We start from the raw sequence: 19216 nt of genomic DNA on the forward strand, positions 1-19216 counted from the left end.
AGATCATTAAGAAAATAGCTGATAAATGAATCTTTATTTCTCACAAATATTCTCACAAAGATGGGAAATGACCGCTCCGCTTCTTACTGGGTTTAGATGTTTTTAATAAATTACTTGAAGACTTAAATATATTTTAATTTAATTTAATAATTTAATCTAATTTTAATTAGATTTATTATGTTAACTTAGTTGCTGAAAATCTCACCAATATTTTTCTAAAACCAATGTAAAATGTACCTTTGAATAAGTCTCTATTTTAAGTATATCAGAATACAAAGCTGTGATTAAGAATGATCAAATATCTCATTTATGCTAATGCTGCAGGAATGTTATTTCTTGAATTTTATTTGGTCTTTACTGTATATAAATTTGTGGGAGAGGGGAAGAAATAACTGTAAAACACTGAATAAAATATACCATTTACCCCTTCCGAGTCATATTTGGAGGGGAAAATGGTGGTTTCCCTAGCACCTGCCTTACATTTAGTTTAGAATATCAATGAGAAATGGATCAAAGCTCTGAGATGTGTGGCTGACAATTGGCCACTGTGCATCTTCAATGTTGCATAATGTGCCTTTGATGTCCTAAGCTGCCCATATCTGGGAACTGATGCCAGAACTCAGCTCTTCCAAAGAGTTGGCATTTTCTTTCAAAGCATGCATCATAATATGTAGATTAGCTAAGAAATACACTAATGAAACACAGAATCTATTTGTTCTGGCAACAACTCCTAAGTGTCTAAATCCTGCACAGCTGCAGATTACTCTGTTCCTGTCAAGAAAAGGCATTTCTTATTAACAATAAAGAAGAATGGAGTTTGGGAACCTTATTTTGAAAGACACGGAAGCAAGTCTGAAATGTTTTTGCGCTTCAGGTCTGCCCATGGACAAAAGCGGCCTGAATTTAGCTAATATAAAAAAAAAGTGTGACAGAATTACCTGTAGGGTTGTGCCGTATGAAGAATAAAAATGGTCGATCCACTACAAACCAAGGAGGTGATGATCGAGCTGTTACAATTGCAGCTAGACAAAGCAGAATAAAAACTTGAATGATTACTTGTTCTTGGCTCTGAATAGCTACCGTATGAACTGAATTTATCTTTTTACGGTTAAATTAAAAAAAATTCAATACTGGATAAATACTTTTTAAAAAATAAATTAATTTTTTCTCAGAACAGATCTTAGAAATATGCAACTTTCTATCATGGAAGAAAAACAGCCAGGACAATAATGCAAATGGTCTAGTTTTAGCAAAAACAGTTTTTTTCCCCTGCCAGTAACATTTGCTTAGTTTTGTATGGTATTCTAAGGGCCATATTCAAATTCAAATATAAATATTTAATTATAAATGGATAAAATGTTCATGTATTCCAAAATGTTCTAAGGAAGAATATGAAAATTTTAACAGGAAAAACAGGATAGTATCATACATACTTTTGATACTAAATACAGATCTTTTATGAAAGTATATTTAAAAAAAAGATTATATTGTAAGCACAACCAATGTTTTTGAAAGTATGAAGCAAATATGTAACATTTAAGATTTCTGTACAATATACCAGCTATTTTGTTTGTACATATAATTAAATTACCTGTGCCAAGCTACAGACAGTAAAATGTTTTCTAAATCAACACACATCATTACTTGAAGAAGTATTTTAAGTAGAGATGTTGTGAAATGCAGTATTAAGTTTCAAATTACTATATTTTAGTGCTCAGATTCAGCAATGAGAAGTTTCTTCTATTGGCAGAATTAAATACAGAATCCTTAAATTATACTTTGGTCTGATTTTAATATTTAGGAAATAATATGTTACATTGTTCAGGCCAAATTCCATGTGCTTCTTTATTAATTTTTTGTTTTATATAAAAATAAATTCACCAAGCTTTTAAAAGAGTGAGGGGAACTTTTTGGAATAGATAAAGATATAGCTTTTTAATGCTATTTCAGTATTTGTAGAACTTTTTGGTGATTTAGATCAAACAAATACTTACTTGTTGCTGCAGAAGCTTTCGTTCCATCTTCACTTACTTCAATTTTTGCTTTTTGCAAGAGCTGAGATACATAAATGTTTTCTGATCCTAAGGGGTCAACCATAACATACGTGTATGAATCATTGTTTCATTCCTTCAAAAAGCAAATTCATTTTCAATTATAAGAAAACCCAGAGCAACAGAAGTTAATGAAAATCTGATTCCATACAGATTAATACATATCAAAATATTTCACACATGGTCCTGATTTTATTTATTTACAGACATTGTTATCTTCTTATCTAATAAAAAGTTCCAATGATGATATTCATGTGATATGATTCAGTACAAATTAAAACAATGCACTGCAGGGCAAGACAAAGCAATTATATGCAAACAATGACTAACAGGTATTAACCACATTATATTTGTTTATTCAAATACTCCAGGGTCTGGATGAATGGATCCAAGTTCCAGGAAGAATGAATTATTTTTTTTCAAAATTATTCAGTACACAAGCTTTATTTTTTAATTCTTTTATAAAGGGAAAACCAATGCAAATGAGCATTTTTTTTAAAAAAAACACAGAACAAATACTGTATATGTACACCCTGAACAATTTCAAGTTTCAGAAACACTAATCTATGTTTTTGTGAGGCATATAACTTTCACAGGAAATAGCCCAATTATTTAGAAGATATTTCTAAATACCTTCTAAATCTAGGTTCAAAACTTTGTTGATTAACTGAAAAAACTATTAATACCAAAGATTGACTGGGTATATTTAGCAATAGCAATAGACCTATATACCGCTCCACAGTGCTTTACAGAAGGGGTCCCCAACCCCAGTCCACAAACCATTATCGGTCCACAGGATATTGGGAATCGGTCCATGCAAGCGGTGGATAAGTGCACAAAGCTCCATTTGCACAAGAGGTGGGCGCATAAGCCAAACCATCCTCCACCTCACCACTGCCTGTCCATGGAGCCAGAAAGATTTAAGACTGCTGCTTTAAGCACTCTTTGAGCAGTTTACAGCATCAGCATATTGGCCCCAATAATATGGTTCCTCATTTTATCTACCTTGGAAGGATGGAAGGCTGAGTCCATCCTGAGCTGGTCAGGATCAAACTCCTGGCAGTAGGCAGAGCTAGCCTGCAATATTACATTCTCGTATGGCACCACCATAGCTGCTATTTGCCATTGCCATTCAGAACTATCATAATTAGTATGTTTACATGTCTAGAATTTTTACATAATTTCACATTCAGAATTAAAAAACATACACATGTTGCAGAAACCAACATCAGCTTTCCAACCATAGCTCATTCAACCCATCTTTATGGGTTCATGCACTGTTGAGAAACAATTTTTGCTACATAATTACATTATTATGTACCGCCCAGAGTGGCCATAAGTGAGTTCGGAGGTTATACAAATTTGATAGACAAATAATAAATGAATGGATCTCAGGACTGGACTAGGCTAAAATAGGGTTGCCTAATTTTTTGTCTCAAGAATCAGGCACACAAAGCTAGCATGTTCTGCTGATTTTCTCTGTTAATAAATCAGATTTTTCACATTACTGATGTAAATCAAATATGTAATATGGAAAAACATGCACCTCTGACTATACACCAGCCTTATGTAGCCTGATGTTCAGACTATTGAACTATAATTCTCACTAGTCCTAGTCAACACAGCCAATAGTCAATAAAAATGAGAGTTGTGATTCAACATATGGAAACCTATTTCCTGAGAAATAATATAGCACAACAGGTTTCCTTTTCAAATTCATATTCAAGAATAATATGTACAAAGTCAAAGCATCACTTTTCTATTTATCTGTAATTCCTAAAGGCATAAATAAGAGCAATAGATGGTAACTCACTTGTTATTTTCGCAAAGTTTGCCCTTGATTGATCAAACATATCTCGAATACCAAGTTCCTTGAGAGGTTCTTTTAAATCTGTTTCTGCTTCTGCTGTAAACCTGGGGGAGCCATATCAAATATATAAGATTTCCTGTAAAACTATCAATTGTATTTTTTCCATTAAAATGAGAAAAAAAATTACATACTTGGGCAAAATGACCTGTACCCTCTTTTGAACCATAGTTGTCATCCAACTCTGTATAGTTTTTGTGCTAATATGAGGAATAATAGCAGACAAGGGAGTTGAACTTTCTGCAGGCAAAGCAATCAACATGCTAATACTTTCACCGTGATATGGCAGTTCTATAGTATTATACCACAAGTCATTAGGAGTGCTGGTTGTGCCTATAAAACAGGAAGCAAATAAAAATAATTTAAAATACATAAGGATTGGAATAATATAGTGTTTTTCTCAGTCAGCCTACAGATGTGGAGGAGGGGGCAATATGAGTACTACTACTATTGTATAAAAACTCTTTTTGTATTTTCACACGAAATAAGTTCAAATAGACATGAAATACAGTTAGTAATCTAAGAATGGAATGGAGAAGGAAACCATTTTCCTGACTCAAGTTTAACAGAACCTAATCGGGACATTTTAAATCAGCAATGTCACAATGTTTTATTGGTTTCAGTACCACAGACTAACATGCCAACTATGCTAATCAAGGCCAACTCACTCTTCAAATTTGCCAACACGATCAGAAACTAAAGGTACCACCAGGAAGAACCCAGATATTTACAGAATTAGACTACAGGTAGTCTTTGACTTACAACTACAACTGAACCCACAATTTCTGTTGCTAAGCGAGACATTTGTTAAGTGAACTTTGCCCCAATTTACGACCTTTCTTGACACAGTTGTTAAGTGAATCATTGCAGTTGCTGAGTTAGTAACAGGGTTGTTAAATGAACCTGGCTTCCCCACTGACTTTGCTTGTCAGAAGGTCGCAAAAGGTAATCACATGAGCACAGGACACAGCAACCGTCATAAATATGACTCAGTTACCAAGTGTCTGAATCTTGATTACATTACCACAGGGATGCTGCAATGGTTGTAAGAGTGAAAAACAGTCACAAGTCACTTTTTTTCGTGCCATTGTAACATTGAACGGTCACCAAATGATGTGTTGTAAGTCGAGGACTTACTGTATTACTATAACATTCAGTATGACTTTAGTCCAAAGTTTTGATCTACTTTATGTATATATAGCCAATGAATGTGCAGTTGTAAAAAGCTTAAGCACTGGATCTCCTACCGAAAATATTAACATATACATTCTCCATTCTTTCATGGCAATGTGTTTAGGGATTGATGTCAAGGTACCTGTTTCACAACAAAGCCAGTGAAAGTATACTTATGTTCAGAGATGCTGAGGAGATAAGACAAGACTCCAAATGGACGCGCCAAGCTTCAAGATATGTGATTACCTTGACTTTCTGAGGAACACTTTCTTGGGTAGCTTTGTGAAGCTCTTTTCTAAATGACCTGCACAATCCCACTAAATATTTTACTTAATCTTAGTCTACAGAATTTTAGAGGAAGGTAAATTTCAGAATTTTAAAATTTTATTGAACATACCACATCGGAACACTGACAACTGAGCCAGCATAGGCACTTGATAAGTCTTTCCATCTCCTTCATTGAATGTTCGCTTTTTTGTGTTTTCAGGTTGAAATCGGGACCTCCACAATCCCTTAAAATATACTGCATTTATCACTACTAGTCTGGTCAGAGCACTGTCAATATCACCTGGGGTTAGGACACTGTCGATCATACCTAAACAAACAAAATCCAACCTCAATTCAGCAGTAGAAAATAAAGAACACATTTGACATGTTATTATATTAAGTAAAAACTGAAGCAACTTCAGAGGAGTCACATGGTCACTGGATTTTCATGCCACTCCACAATCTGGTTAAAAAAAAAACATGCCCACTATTCTATCCTGTATGGACCTCTTATGTTTTCTCTGGGAAGTGCCTGCTATTCCATGACTTGGGACATTGTACTGTAAGGGTTTAAGACATCATGGACTCTTTTCCCATTAATCTGGCACATAAGAGGAAGCTGTATAGAATCCCATCCAACCAGAAGCACCTCAAGTCACTATCCTAACATGTCACAACTCTGCTTGCCATTCCCTTAATTGCCCTCTCTTGCAGTCACTATCCATTTGACTCAATTCTACCCAACATCTCCTTCCCCAATCCCTACCAAATAATGCCCTTCTGCCTTCCTTCAATATGCATACAAAAGACTAAAGCTATAAGCTTTCCACCTTGTCAGTCCAGCCCTCTTAAAATGACCCATGATTTTGTATCCTAAAAGAAATGTGATAGTTCACATTGTTTCTTAAGCAATCTGAACACTTCAGTGTTTAGCATTTCAGTTTTTCTACTTATGCTTAGGAGTGAGAGTGGCTGGAAAAGGGAAATAGTAATAGCAAGACACTCAGGATTAAAAATTCTAGGAAGAGATGCTGCCAGATCCGAGGCACTTTTATTACTATACTTAACTATTAGTGTTCACAATCCCATACAAAACAACAGAGTAAATGCAGTATATATTTTTTTATAATGCTTGAAACCAAAATTTAGGCACTGGGGAAAAGAGACAACAAATTAAAGAAGAAACAAGAGACTGAGAAAAAGAAAAATATCACATACCCTCAGTTTTATTTTTGACCCACTGGTTCATAGTGTCAGAAGCAGCATTCGGATCCTTGAAATTTATATTTTTGACAGGGCACTGAAACACTTCACTGTTTCTAGAAATAAAAGGTGCTTCCATTTTCAGCCCACTGTTTGCAAAAACTACATTTGCAATTTTAACAATATCCTTATTCTTCCTTGAGACAATAGCTTTGTTTATCTTCTTCAATACTTTACCAGCTCCTGATTGAAAGACAAATTAAGAGAGTATATAGACACGTGTATATACACAGACACTTTATAAACAATTGGAAGCATTCAATGGCTAAAGGGTATTCTCATTTATAAATCTTTTGCTCACCGTTGTTAGATTACATGGCACAGTCATATGACTCAAGTTTTCACTAGTCTTATGTGAGATTTTGCTGTTTTGTTGCACTGATTGTGTTGGTTTTATTTTAATTTTATAAATAAACCACTTATTAATAAGGGAGATATATAAAACCAACAATTACTATTTGGGTTAAAGAAGCCAATTAAGATAAAGGTAAGTACACTTGGCTTTCAGAATCTAACTTGATCTTTTTTACTACAATTTTATTTATTTAGATTTTTTTTTACCCCACCTTTATTTAATTTATAAATAACTCATGGCAGTGAATATAGATAATACTCTTTTTTCCTTCTATTTTTCCCACAACAATGACCCTGTGAGGTGGGTTGAGCTGAAAGGAGGTGATTGGCCCAAAGTCACCCAGCTGGTTTTCATGCCTAAGGTGGAACTAGAACTCACAATCTAGAATCTTCCATCAGTGTATCAGAAGGGGATCAGTAATGAAGACACATTTAAGATATGTTCAAATATTAAAATTTATTAGTACCTGGAATGAAATAATAATTTTATCTATCTATCTATCTATCTATCTATCTATCTATCTATCTATCTATCTATCTATCTATCTATCTATCTATCTATCTATCTAAAATTTATGCTGCCCATCTTTTCCCTATATGTTGACTCACAAACCTATGGAGGAACTTTCTGAATTTTGACAATGCTAAAAACAAATCTAGGAAGCAGGAATTTTTTATGATCTATTATAGCTCATCATCCATCAGTAGATGCCAATCTGCTGTTGTTCACCCTGAATTTCTAGAGGCAAACAGGTCAGTTTGCAACAAAAAGAAAAGTTCGTGTTGCATCCTACAGCCTTATTTATTATTTCTGACACAAACAGATACACTGAACAGATAGCATCTGTAGGAGAGATGGAGGGAAAATCACTGTATATATGTCAGAGTACCATGGTTCTATTCCTCTGGTCACCCTATTGCATAGGTCAGTGGTGGCGAACCTATGGCACGCGTGCCAGAGGCAGCACACAGAGCCCTCTCTGTAGGCACGCGTGCTGTCGCCCCAGTCCCAACTCCCCCCGTGGCCCCTTCAGCAGCTCCTCCCCCAAAGGAGAGTCGCTCCTGGGCATGGCCTGTGTGGAGCAGCGCAGCCAAGGACATGGCAACCAGGCAGCATGGACAAGACTCTACCCTCGTGCCCCGTCACGCACAGATGATGCTGTGGGGCATGGGCAGAGGGCATGGCCGCCATGGCGCTGCAGGGCCGCCTGCAGGCCATGGAGGCGGTAGGTGGTCCTGTGGGTGGGCAGGGCGGTTTTGGGGCACTTGGTGTCTAAAAGGTTTGCCATCACTGGCATAGGTAATAAAGACCTCTAGTTTGAAAAGTGAAGGTCATAGTAAACAAAAAAAGCACTACACAGTTATTAGTCATTGAAGCAATCTGTGACTAGTTGCTGTTTCTCTTGTTAAGATGCAATACAAAACATTAAAGAGAAAGTTTCTGGATGGGAAAAACAATAAGGGTGTGGCCTAGAAAAAGCACTAAGATGAGTAGGAAAAAAAGTAGAATTCTGTAAAGTTTGATATGGCAACAACAATGATATGGCAACTGCTCCCGCTCCTCTCCCCCAACAGTCAGATTATACTGTTAAATTGCCAGGAAGCACAATAATATTTTATAAATATCATACAAATGCTCACACGGATATGTATGCATCCTGCATCAGGAGCAAGAAGCAGGTGGCATTTTGTTCTTTCTGCACATTTTTGGCAATGAAATTCAATCCTGCTTACTCTGGAACCAAGAAATTAGTTCTTGTTAGATTTACTGTGCTTTAGCATTCGTGCCAAACACTGGAGCCAAGAATGCCTTCTGGTATGAGAGATAATGCTTCACTGTCATCTACTTAGTATGCGTTAGGACATGATAACTGCTTAATGTACTGAACAACAGTAAGCACTGTTTTCCTACAGATTTCTTTACGTGCTTATGGAAAAGTTATGGCACAGATGAACTTATTTCAGAAATTAATACAAAAGGTCCAGATCTTGAAATAATAGATCAAAACCACTGACCATTTACACTGTATCTCATCACTGTAGTCAGCTGCTTCTTTGTCTTGCTGTCTGCTCCTAGCTGAAGCATCCCAAGCACTGATGCAATTCCATGTGGAGAAACCACAACATTATCGCCAGCTCTGGTTTTGACCAGCTGATTGAAAACTTGGATTCCAATGTCCGATCCCAATTCCTCGAGTGACAAATGATTTTGAGGAAAGCACGCATAGGTTGAAATCAAGGCAGCAAAGAGGAGAGGAAAATGCCAATACATGGTTCCAATCTAGAACAATCTGAAAAAGAACAAAGAATGTATACAACATGAAATGGCCCAAACCAGGTGAGTCTGGTGTGTGGATGTTTCTTCTAAAACTCCTAACTACCATAGTACTTTATCCAGCTTCACAAATTCAAATTTTAAATCAGTACCCCCACTCATAAAAACTGCACCACCACAAGAGGAAAAGCTGACAATTATTTGCAGCAAATTGTTAACAGAAGTAAAATAAATCCAGATTCGGTGCATGATGATTTATGCTATTATGTCAGTATCTCCACAGTCCCACGTTAAGCAATACAGCAGCTTTAATCACAACATATTTTAAAGAACGCTAACTCTGTTATATTTGCTTCTAAGAACATCCTTTTACAGGAAAAGCATTTTTACAATTCTGAAATCATAATTTGCCCATTAATTTAATGTATCTTAATTCTACTCATGTTTTGCTCTCTGGAATGAAATTGTTGAAAATCTTATTTTACTTCTGAACTCCAAGTCCTGATACAGAATAAATCAAATGTTTAAGCACTTTCATTCCTTTAGCTTGAATGCACTGGAAACACCGTTGGTTACAGTGTACATTCTTTAATCTTCTCTCCTTTTCTGGGCATTGTTCAAAGAATAATATTTGATTTTGCAGGCAATAAGCAACACTGATCAAGGACGAACATCCTTTTGTGTATGTTCTCAGAATGGGAGATGGTAAGAAGTTGAAACAAATAAATAATTTAGGCAGGAAAAAACTTAAGAGTCTTTGTTTAAAGGCTATTTCAGACACACCATGCTTTAGTAGGCATAAGAATTTCTATAAGTATACTAATAGAGACACCTTGAGTATTCAAATAGGATAAGCGGATAATCTAACTGTTGTGCAAACAAAGCTCCTCTCTCTGAAATGTTACGGCAAAACTGCTCTGAAACTTAGTCCCCACAGTAATTTCTTTCACCGGCAATCACTCTAATGACAGTATTTGCTCAATCTCAGTAACTTTAAGTTGTGTAGACTTAAACAACTCCCTGGATTCTCCAAATAGCATGTTGGGTGAGAAAGTTTTTGAGGTTGAGAAAACATTGCTGTACAATATCATCCTAATAGTTACAAACTTCCAGAAAGTGAGTAGGGAAGGCACTGTTTGAGTCTCTATAGTAAGCATGTTCAATAGTCCAAAAGCTACCATGGGCAAGGCCCACCTCCTTGACTAACTCCCATTAATTACATAAGGAAGGTTTCTAAGCAGAACTCTCAAGATAATTGGATCAAATGAATGGAATCAATTTTTACAGGAAAAATCCTGATGTAAGTGCTGTACTGGATTTAAAGGGCGAGGACTTTGATTAGGACCTGGAAGTCGATAAAAAATCAGGGCAGTGTTCTCAAAACCAGGATTACTCTACAAAGGCAGAGATAGTTTTGTATATAGTGCAGATGTCTCGCAAGGGACATAGCTATTTTAATACTTCAAAAACAAATGCTTTCTTCATACTAACATGTTCCAAAAAGCAGCTCCTTTAGCTATAATATGTAATTTTTCATCATATTTTAATTTTATAAGAATAAAGTAACCTAGAAATTAGATAGCCAATTTGATCAGAAAGGGATCAGCATAGGTCAAAAAGTATTCTTTTTTCAATAAATACAAGTATTTAATTCATCTAGAAAAAAAATACATTATTCAATTAACTAGTTCACAATACTTTTAGCAGAATCCATATAATAGGAAGAACTGCGAAGACTTCAGTTTAGCTCTTGCTTTCCTGCTTTGTCATTTGCATTTCAGTGAACAAAGCTCGACAATCTTACACAAAAGCAATTCAAATATAATTATGTATTTAGATTATTAACTAAGCTTGCAATATAATTTAATATAAAGAAATGAACTGTCTGCTCAGATTTTATTTTTCACATTTTTTAATCACCCATCTGCCGTGGAGAGAGAGATTTGTCTAAAGCAGGGGTCTTCAAACTTGGCCCTTTTATGACTTGTGGACTTCCAGAATTCCTCAGCCAGGCACACTGGCTGAGGAATTCTGGGAGTTGGAGTCCACAAGTCATAAAAGGGCCAAGTTTGAAGACCCCTGATCTAAAGCAAGCTCATGCTATGCTTTCTTTTTCAATGCATATGCTAATATTTCCTTAAAGATGGTAGATGGATATTTCTAAAGCAATGTCCAGTTCCCCAAAGTTAAAAAAGAAAACTCAAGTATGCAGAGCATGGCTTCTAGAACTGTTTCCAACCTTATCATCAGTTATGTCTGATCAATCAGAAGGCATCTATCAGTTCTATCATTAGAAGCAGAAGTATTTCATTGCATATAATGAAGTAAAAGAAGTTTGAGCATACAATTTTATCCCAGGGGTGAAGGTGGTTCATATATGCTATATGCATATGTTCCTTCTCTGCCTTTCTGTTGCATCTCTGGGTGTTTGTATATTAAACATAACTTGGGAAGCATGAGGAGGGGAGGTATACACTTCATTCTGGGTCATGTGATTGAAAAGGGAGCTTCCAGCGGAGATAATAGCAGCATATGTAGGTAGTTAGACAGCATTCTGATGCCTTTTAGATAATTTCTTCCAAAAATTCATTTGGTTGGAAAAAATAAAGGCAGGGATAACACACAAAGCATGTCTTCTAGAATGCTTTTCAATCCCTTAATCTGCAGTGGCCACAAAAGCACCCGTAGTTTCTTTTGTGAGGGTAAAAAATGTGCTGCACCTATGGTAGTGTTTCTGCTTTTCCTTTGTGCTGCATCTCAGTGTTTACATAACAGTGTGCATTGGGAAGCAGTGGGCAGGCTGTGTATGCTCTGCTCTGAATCACATGACTTGCAGGTGGGAGGGCTTAGAAAGGAGCAGCTGCAAACATTTTAAGCAGCTGCCCAAACGCCTCTCATATAAGGCTGAATATGGATGGGGAAAGCAATGTTTTCCTTCACAGCCCCCACATTGATCTGGCCCATTTTCAAACTCTTTCTCCTGCCTTATCAAATTCGCTCCATTATGTTCTGTCATAGAGTGGTCCTACTGAGAGATAGAACGACCAAGTTTTAACATAAATTCAGTCCACATTCTTTTAGGCTAAAAAAAAATAAAATTGGTGCATAGCTTATTGAGAAAAGATTTCAACATCATTTAGGTTTTCCTAGAAGTGCTGGTTTCTTTTTAAAAGGCTGCTGTTAATAAGGCAGCAATGTCTAAATGCCTTTCATAAACAGTTATGTAACAGCCATAAAAAATATTTTAGGAATTGTTTATCTTTTAAAATTTTAATATTCAGATTTTATTTTTAAAATGTGACTGCTGCCTAAAAGAATCAGATTAACCTGGGACAGCTTATAATAGGTTAAAGCAGTTGGTGTCAAACTGCTGGCCCGCGGCCATGGCAAAAAAGTCGCAAAATGTCGCAACACGTCACATGATGTTGCAAGTTTGACACCCCTGGGTTAAAGCCACACAAAATAACAAAACAATTCAAATGAACCTTCACTCAGCCTGGGATGATGGGAAATGTAATCCAAAATACTGACAGCACCAGGCTGAGGAAGATACTAGAATAGTCCGCATATTGTACTATAAATGGATATCTGCTTTCCAGGACTAGATTGCAATGTAATAATTTCTTTCACATAAGCACCTAAAAGGGCACGGCCTATGTGATTTTGAGAGGAAACAAAGAGAAAATATATAAGCTCTTCCTGAAAGGAGAAATTAAAAAAGATAAGAAATCAACTTTTTTTTTGGACTAGAATAGAACTGGAAGGGACCTTGGAAATCTTCTAGTCCAGCCCCCTGCTCAAGGAGAAGAATCTATACATCTCAAGACGTATGATTGTCTAGTCTCTTCTTAAAAATCCCCAGTGATGGAGTGCCCACGATTTCTGGAGGCAAGCTATTCCACTGGTTGATTGTCCTCACTGTCAGGAAGTTTCTCCTTAATTCCAGGTTGCTTCTTTCTTTGATCAGTTTCCAACCATTGTTTCTCGTCCTTCCCTTTGGGGCTCTGGTGAACAACATGACCCCCTCTTCTTTGTGGCAGCCCCTGGCTCATAGTTAAGCGATTGTCCACTAGGAATCCAAGGTCCCTCTCACAGTTACTGTTTTTAAGCCAGGTCTCGCCCAATCTGTACTTGTACCTTTGATTTTCCTGCCTAAATGTAAAATTTTGCTTTTCTCCACACTGAAACTCATTTTGCTGGATAAGGCCCATTGTTCAAGTTTGTCTAGATCTTTTTGTATCCTGAATTTGTCTCCTGGGGTGTTGGCTATTCCTGCCAGTTTGGTGTCATTTGCAAATTTGATGAGTTCCCCTTCAATTCCCTCATCTAAGTCATTGATGAAGATATTGGATAGTACTGGGCTTAAGACCGGAATCTTGTGGTACCCCATTGCTTACTTCTCTCCATGTGGATGTAGTGATTGAGGACTACTCGTTGAGTACGGTTTGTCAGCCAGCTATAGATCCATCTGGTGGTGATGTTGTCTATTCCACCTTTTTCTAGTTTACCAACTTGTGGGATGTTATTTGATAGGATCAAAAATTAAGTTTTTTAAAAAGTAAAAGTGGTCTTCAAAGTGAACTTAATCAGGGTTAAAATATGTATTTGTGGTTTCTGGTAGCTGTTAACAGGATTTCCTTTTGAGCAGGACTTAATAATGAGGCTTTAAGGATTTATTTTTAAGTGGGGAGAGATTTCTCTTGCTTTATTGTGATAAATTGATTATAAAATTCATTTTTTAAAACATTAAGGTGTTACTATTTCTCACATCTATATAGAGTTGTTTGCTTATTAGGTCTGAATTATTAGGTCTTGAATATTGATAAAGTATGAGATATGGGAAGAATATTTTTTAAAATTGAAATACAGGTCATCTTCAACCTATGATGATAACGGAGCCTGCCCATTACAGTTGCAAGTAGTGACAGTCATTAAGTGAGACAGCCTCCTTCATAATCCCACCCCTTCTCTTCCTGATACCACGGTTACACGAACCCAGGGGTCATTAAGTGAGCATGAGGTACCTCATGGATGAGGAAAGTCGTGGGAGGCCCACCACCCAACTGGGTCCATAAAGGAGGCAGAAAAGGAGCAGAATGTTTTGCAAACCCAAAACAGGACAAAAGGGGTAAGAGCTAAAATAGATTAGGGCCTAGCACCATGTTCCAATGCCGGAGAAGTTTCCAAAGAAGCCTCCAAGCTTGGCCATTGAAACCCAGTTTATGGGCTGGACCACTGCCCCACTTCACTGGCCGTTGGGAGACTGCAAACCTCTCCTGGTTCTTGCTAACTTTGATGAAGCCACCCTACACTCTGAAAAGTCACAGGTTCAGGGCAAGTTTCCCAAAAACGTTCCCTTACTTTATCCCCTGTCTCCTTCAGAAACCCACATTTCTTTTATAAAGAAAACAAAAAAGCTGGAATTGATAGACTTGTTGATCTTCCCCCCTCCCTCCATTAGGTGTAAACTTTCCACCTCTGAAGTCCAATCTCTATGTCTCATTTGTTAAATTTACCGCATGCCTGGAAAGATAGACAAAATCTGTACTTACCTTGACTCCAGGCTGAAGAGTAGAGGAAAGGAAGCAAGCAAGCAAGCAAAGAAAATATTTCTACAAAGTGCGTAGAGGAGGTGAAGAAAAAGTTCAGCCCCAAAGTAAAAAGCATGCAAAGCACAAATGTGTAGCAAATGTTCAGGGCAGAAGCTGGGTCTTAAAGGCAGTTAGACAGACAGTAGTAGAAGGCTTAGAAATATTTGGAAATAGGTTTCAGGTTTCTAAGCTTTTTGCTTGCCTGTCTTGACTCTCTTTAGGACCCAGCTTCTACAACAGTGTATGATGCCCATTTGTGCTGAAGCCACTTTTTCTTTGGAGCAGAACTTTTTCTTCAACTCAAAGCAAAAAGTTACAGGAAGATTTTCTTTGCTTGCTTCCATCCTTCCCTCTATCTTCAGCCTGGCAGTGGGTCATCTGTAAGTAACTTACAGATCTTGTTACTCTCTTTCCAGGTATGCAGAAAACTTAGCAAATTAAGTGGTTAAAAAGGATCGAGATTGGTGGGCAGAGATGGAAAGTTTATTTTCAATACCCTAACAGGGGAGGGAATTATAAGGGCAAATGACCGTGGGGCAACTCCTAATTTTGAAACATGATTGTATGATTGCATGTAGTTTGGGGAGTTTTGTCATAACTTTGAATGGTCATTAAGTGACTTATCATATCTCAAGGACTACCTGTACTAGAGTAGGTGTTATATTACTGAACTTGTTTATACTTGCTTGGAAATAGGGGGAATAATCGTGTATATATCTTTTTCTTTTATTTTTTCTATCTGTACTGTTTATATTTTCTTTAGTTTGTATTAATGTTTTCTTTTTGTATTTATAAACTTTAATAAAATGATTGCAAAAGAGAACTGTAAAAGGAAAGCCACTGGACACAATATTGGGAAGGACACAATATATATAAATGCTATAAAGTCTCCAGGGTAAATGGGAGAATTGGAGTTCTAATGGCATCATTTTTGTCAGACTTCCCCCTTTCCTTTTTATGACTCTGTAATTCCTTAACATGAGGTGGAATCGGGGTGACTGGGTGGAGCTCAGCATCTACTGGCCAGATGCCCTTCTTGATGCCATGCAGAGTTTGCAGCAGATATTTTTTCTGTGCACCCTGGGAGAGAAACATCTGCCGTTACCTAGAATTGAACTTTCAACTTTCCAAGTGAGAGGCGAGCATCTTCACCACTAGGCCACAACGCAGCTCGTCATGACTACCAGACTGGATTACTGCAATGTACTTTGCACGAGGACATCCTTGAAGACTATTTGGAAGCTTCAGTTGGTGCAGAATGTGGCGACAGTTATTTGGCACATGACACAATACAGCAAATCAATGCTGTATTTGCCGTATTGGTTCCCAGTGTGCTTCCAGGTACAATTCAAGGTGCTATAGTCCTTTTTAAAGCTGTTCATGGCTTTGGACAGGCTCACTGTGGGACCGTCTCTCCCAGTTGTTTTTACCATCCTATTCACAAAAGGAGTTTGCTGAGGTTACTGTCAATCTAAAAGGTCTTGGCTAGCAGGGCCCAGGAAGACGGCTTTTCTCTCATGGAGTCCATCATCCTTTGGAACTTTATTTTTTGTAGTTCAGGTTGACTCCAATCCTGTCAAGTTTTCATTAGGCCTGGAAGCTTGGCTTTTTGCTGAGCCTGGGGTCACAGATGTGGGACAGAACAAATCCCCTGGATTTGTTAATGATGTGGTTTTTTATTTTTTTATATTGTATACTGTATATTTTATTTTTAGCCTCCTAGTGTCACATATATGGCAACTGTACAAATGGATTAAATCAATAATGGTAGAGAACAGAAATGTAGAAAGTATAACTAAAAACAATAGGAAGATGAAAATTCTAGCCCTCCAGATGTTGCTGAACTAGAACTCCCCTGCACAGAGCTTAATTCACAATTTAAGAGTCCTCTTGGATTCACAGCTCCTGCTCAAGGACCAGGTGCTATCTGTGGCATAAGGGCCTTTGCAGTTTCATTTTGTGCATGAATTGTAACCTTTCCTGAAACTGTCACTTGTGTTCTTAATTGCTCAATTAACTATTGCAATGCAGTTTGCATGGAGTTGCTCTTGAAAAGTATTCGGAAGCTACGGATAATCCAAAATGCGGCAACTTGAATTTTTTTTGTATTTTCTCTCTTTTTTAGATTTTAACTGTTTTTAAATCCATTTCTTACATGCCTTTTTATCCAGAACCATTTTCACTTCATGAGTCTGCCAAATATTCTTTTTCGTGCTTCTTATTACAGTAGTTTAATTTCTACGTTCACTTATGTCATTCAATTTGGAAATTACTTTATCTTCTAATATTTTTCATATATAACCTGCACCTTTCTTTTCTTAAGTCATTCTAGTTTCCAAGTAATTTTTTTCACTACTTTCCTTTATTCGCAACATTTCCCCCAGAATTCACTCTTGACTATATCAAATAATAGTCTGTCCCATATTCAAACATCTTATCTTTGTGTAGTGGGGTGCCCCAGGGCTCTGTTCTGGGCCCAGTGCTCTTCAACATCTTCATCAATGATTTGGATGACGGGATAGATGGGGAACTCATCAAATTTGCAGACAACATCAAGCTGGAAGGAATAGCCAACACTCCAGAAGATAGGCTTAAGATACAGGAGGATCTGGACAGACTTGAACACTGGGCGCTATCTAACAAAATGAAATTCAATGGTGAAAAAAGTAAGGTTCTACATTTAGGCAAGAAAAACCAAATGTACAGGTATAGTATAGGGAGTACCTTGCTCAATAGTAGTAACTGTGAGAGGGACCTCAGAGTCTAGTGGACAATCACTTAAATATGAGCCAGCAGTGTGCTGCAGCTGCCAAAAAGGCCAACACAGTGCTAGACTGCATTAACAGAAGGATAGAATCAAGATCATGTGAAGTATTAATACCACTTTACAATGCCTTGGTAAGGCCACACTTGGAATACTGCATCCAGTTTTGGTCACCACGATGTAAAAAAGATGTTGAGACTCTAGAAAGAGTACAGAGAAGAGCAACAAAGATGATTAGGGGACTGGAGGCTAAAGCATATAAGGAACGGTTGCTGGAATTGGATATGTCTAGTTTAACGAAGAGAAGGACAAGGGGGGACATGATAGCAGTGTTCCAATATCTCAGGGGCTGCCATAAAGAAGAGGGAGTGAAGCTATTCTCCAAAGGGCCTGAAGGCCGGACAAGAAGCAACGGATGGAAACTAATCAAGGAGAGAAGGAAGGAAGGAAGGAAGGAAGGAAGGAAGGAAGGAAGGAAGGAAGGAAGGAAGGAAGGAAGGAAGGAAGGAAGGAAGGAAGGAAGGAAGGAAGAAAGATTGTATTAATTAATTTAAATTTAGAACTCATACAAGATTATTGCTAACAAAAATTATTCCTTAATAAATGTTTTTAACTATAGCATTTTGTAAACCCTATTGGGCAGAGCAGATTAAGAAATACTGCAAACTTAATGGAAAACTAAAGACTCCTTTTATTTGGATTGGCTATAGGAACATAATCTTGCAAGTTGATAGTGCTCCTCTTCCTCTCTTTTTTATAGCTGTGTGAATTAGGGAGGTATCTGTCTAAACCTTTACACACACTTTCTACAGACTTTCTTTATGTTTTTCTTCTGTTCTTTTGTGTAACGATCTCCTCTCCCTCCCTGGAAGTCATCAGCTTTTCTCTCTACTCACTGCAATTGGCCTTGAAATAGACAAAAGTCAGAACAGATCATGAAGAGCTAAGATTTCTTCTTTTATTCAATTTATAGACAGCAGAGGGTGCACTTACTTGCAGTTGAAGACACTATTAAATACTTAGAATTTTTTAAAATAAAAATTATTGTTTCTCCATTTACTAGAACAAATTCCACTATTCTGGTTTATTAGTGATAAATTACTTTATTTAAAATATTCTAAAGTCCTCATTTACTGCTTACAAAAAAAAAAACTCCATTCAGACAAGTCTTCTCTACTCCAGAAGAGTCAATAAAAGGCTATCATCATCCACAGCCAGCATAATCAACTTGATCGTATTTATAAGATATGTAGCAGAACATCAGGATGAGGTTAACTTGTAGTCACAGGTAATACAGAGAGGTTTTTTTAAGGAAGAGATGAAAAAGTTGCCAACCTAAATTGTATTTCACCGTATGCAGCATTGCTGTTGTAGCACAAACTCTACCCGTTTTACATATTCAAAAATATTAATCACGGACTTCCGGTGGCAGGCGATTTCGTCGGTCGCAGCTGTTTGCTGCCTCCCGCCTGTTTTGCGTAAAAGCCGGTTTGACAGCCAGCATCAGCTGTCAAACGGCTTGATACCTTTCCCCTGGGCATAAGGGGATAGGTGAGCTGCCCGGGGTAGGAGTTGAGTTCCCGAGTCGTCCTATATGGACGATGTAGGCGA

At 37.3% G+C, this 19216-nt stretch overlaps 1 protein-coding gene across 2 annotated transcripts in view; it reads right to left on the reverse strand.

Annotated features, from left to right (window-relative positions):
- The window catches only part of SERPINE2 (serpin family E member 2), a 28175-nt gene that overhangs the window by 1061 nt on the left and 7898 nt on the right, over positions 1-19216 (reverse strand). For both annotated transcript variants that reach the window (XM_015819019.1, XM_015819018.1), the window contains exons 2-8: positions 8992-9266; positions 6577-6804; positions 5489-5686; positions 4053-4251; positions 3865-3965; positions 1995-2081; positions 939-1022 (exon numbers count right to left, since the gene is read on the reverse strand). In XM_015819019.1, coding sequence (XP_015674505.1) covers positions 939-1022; positions 1995-2081; positions 3865-3965; positions 4053-4251; positions 5489-5686; positions 6577-6804; positions 8992-9247 — 1153 coding nt within the window. In that variant the 5' untranslated portion in view covers positions 9248-9266. The remainder of the gene's footprint in view (positions 1-938; positions 1023-1994; positions 2082-3864; positions 3966-4052; positions 4252-5488; positions 5687-6576; positions 6805-8991; positions 9267-19216) is intronic.

The sequence above is a fragment of the Protobothrops mucrosquamatus genome, unplaced genomic scaffold, assembly GCF_001527695.2.
Source record: "Protobothrops mucrosquamatus isolate PMUCROS unplaced genomic scaffold, P.Mucros_1.0 scaffold847, whole genome shotgun sequence".
Classification (NCBI taxonomy): domain Eukaryota; kingdom Metazoa; phylum Chordata; class Lepidosauria; order Squamata; family Viperidae; genus Protobothrops; species Protobothrops mucrosquamatus.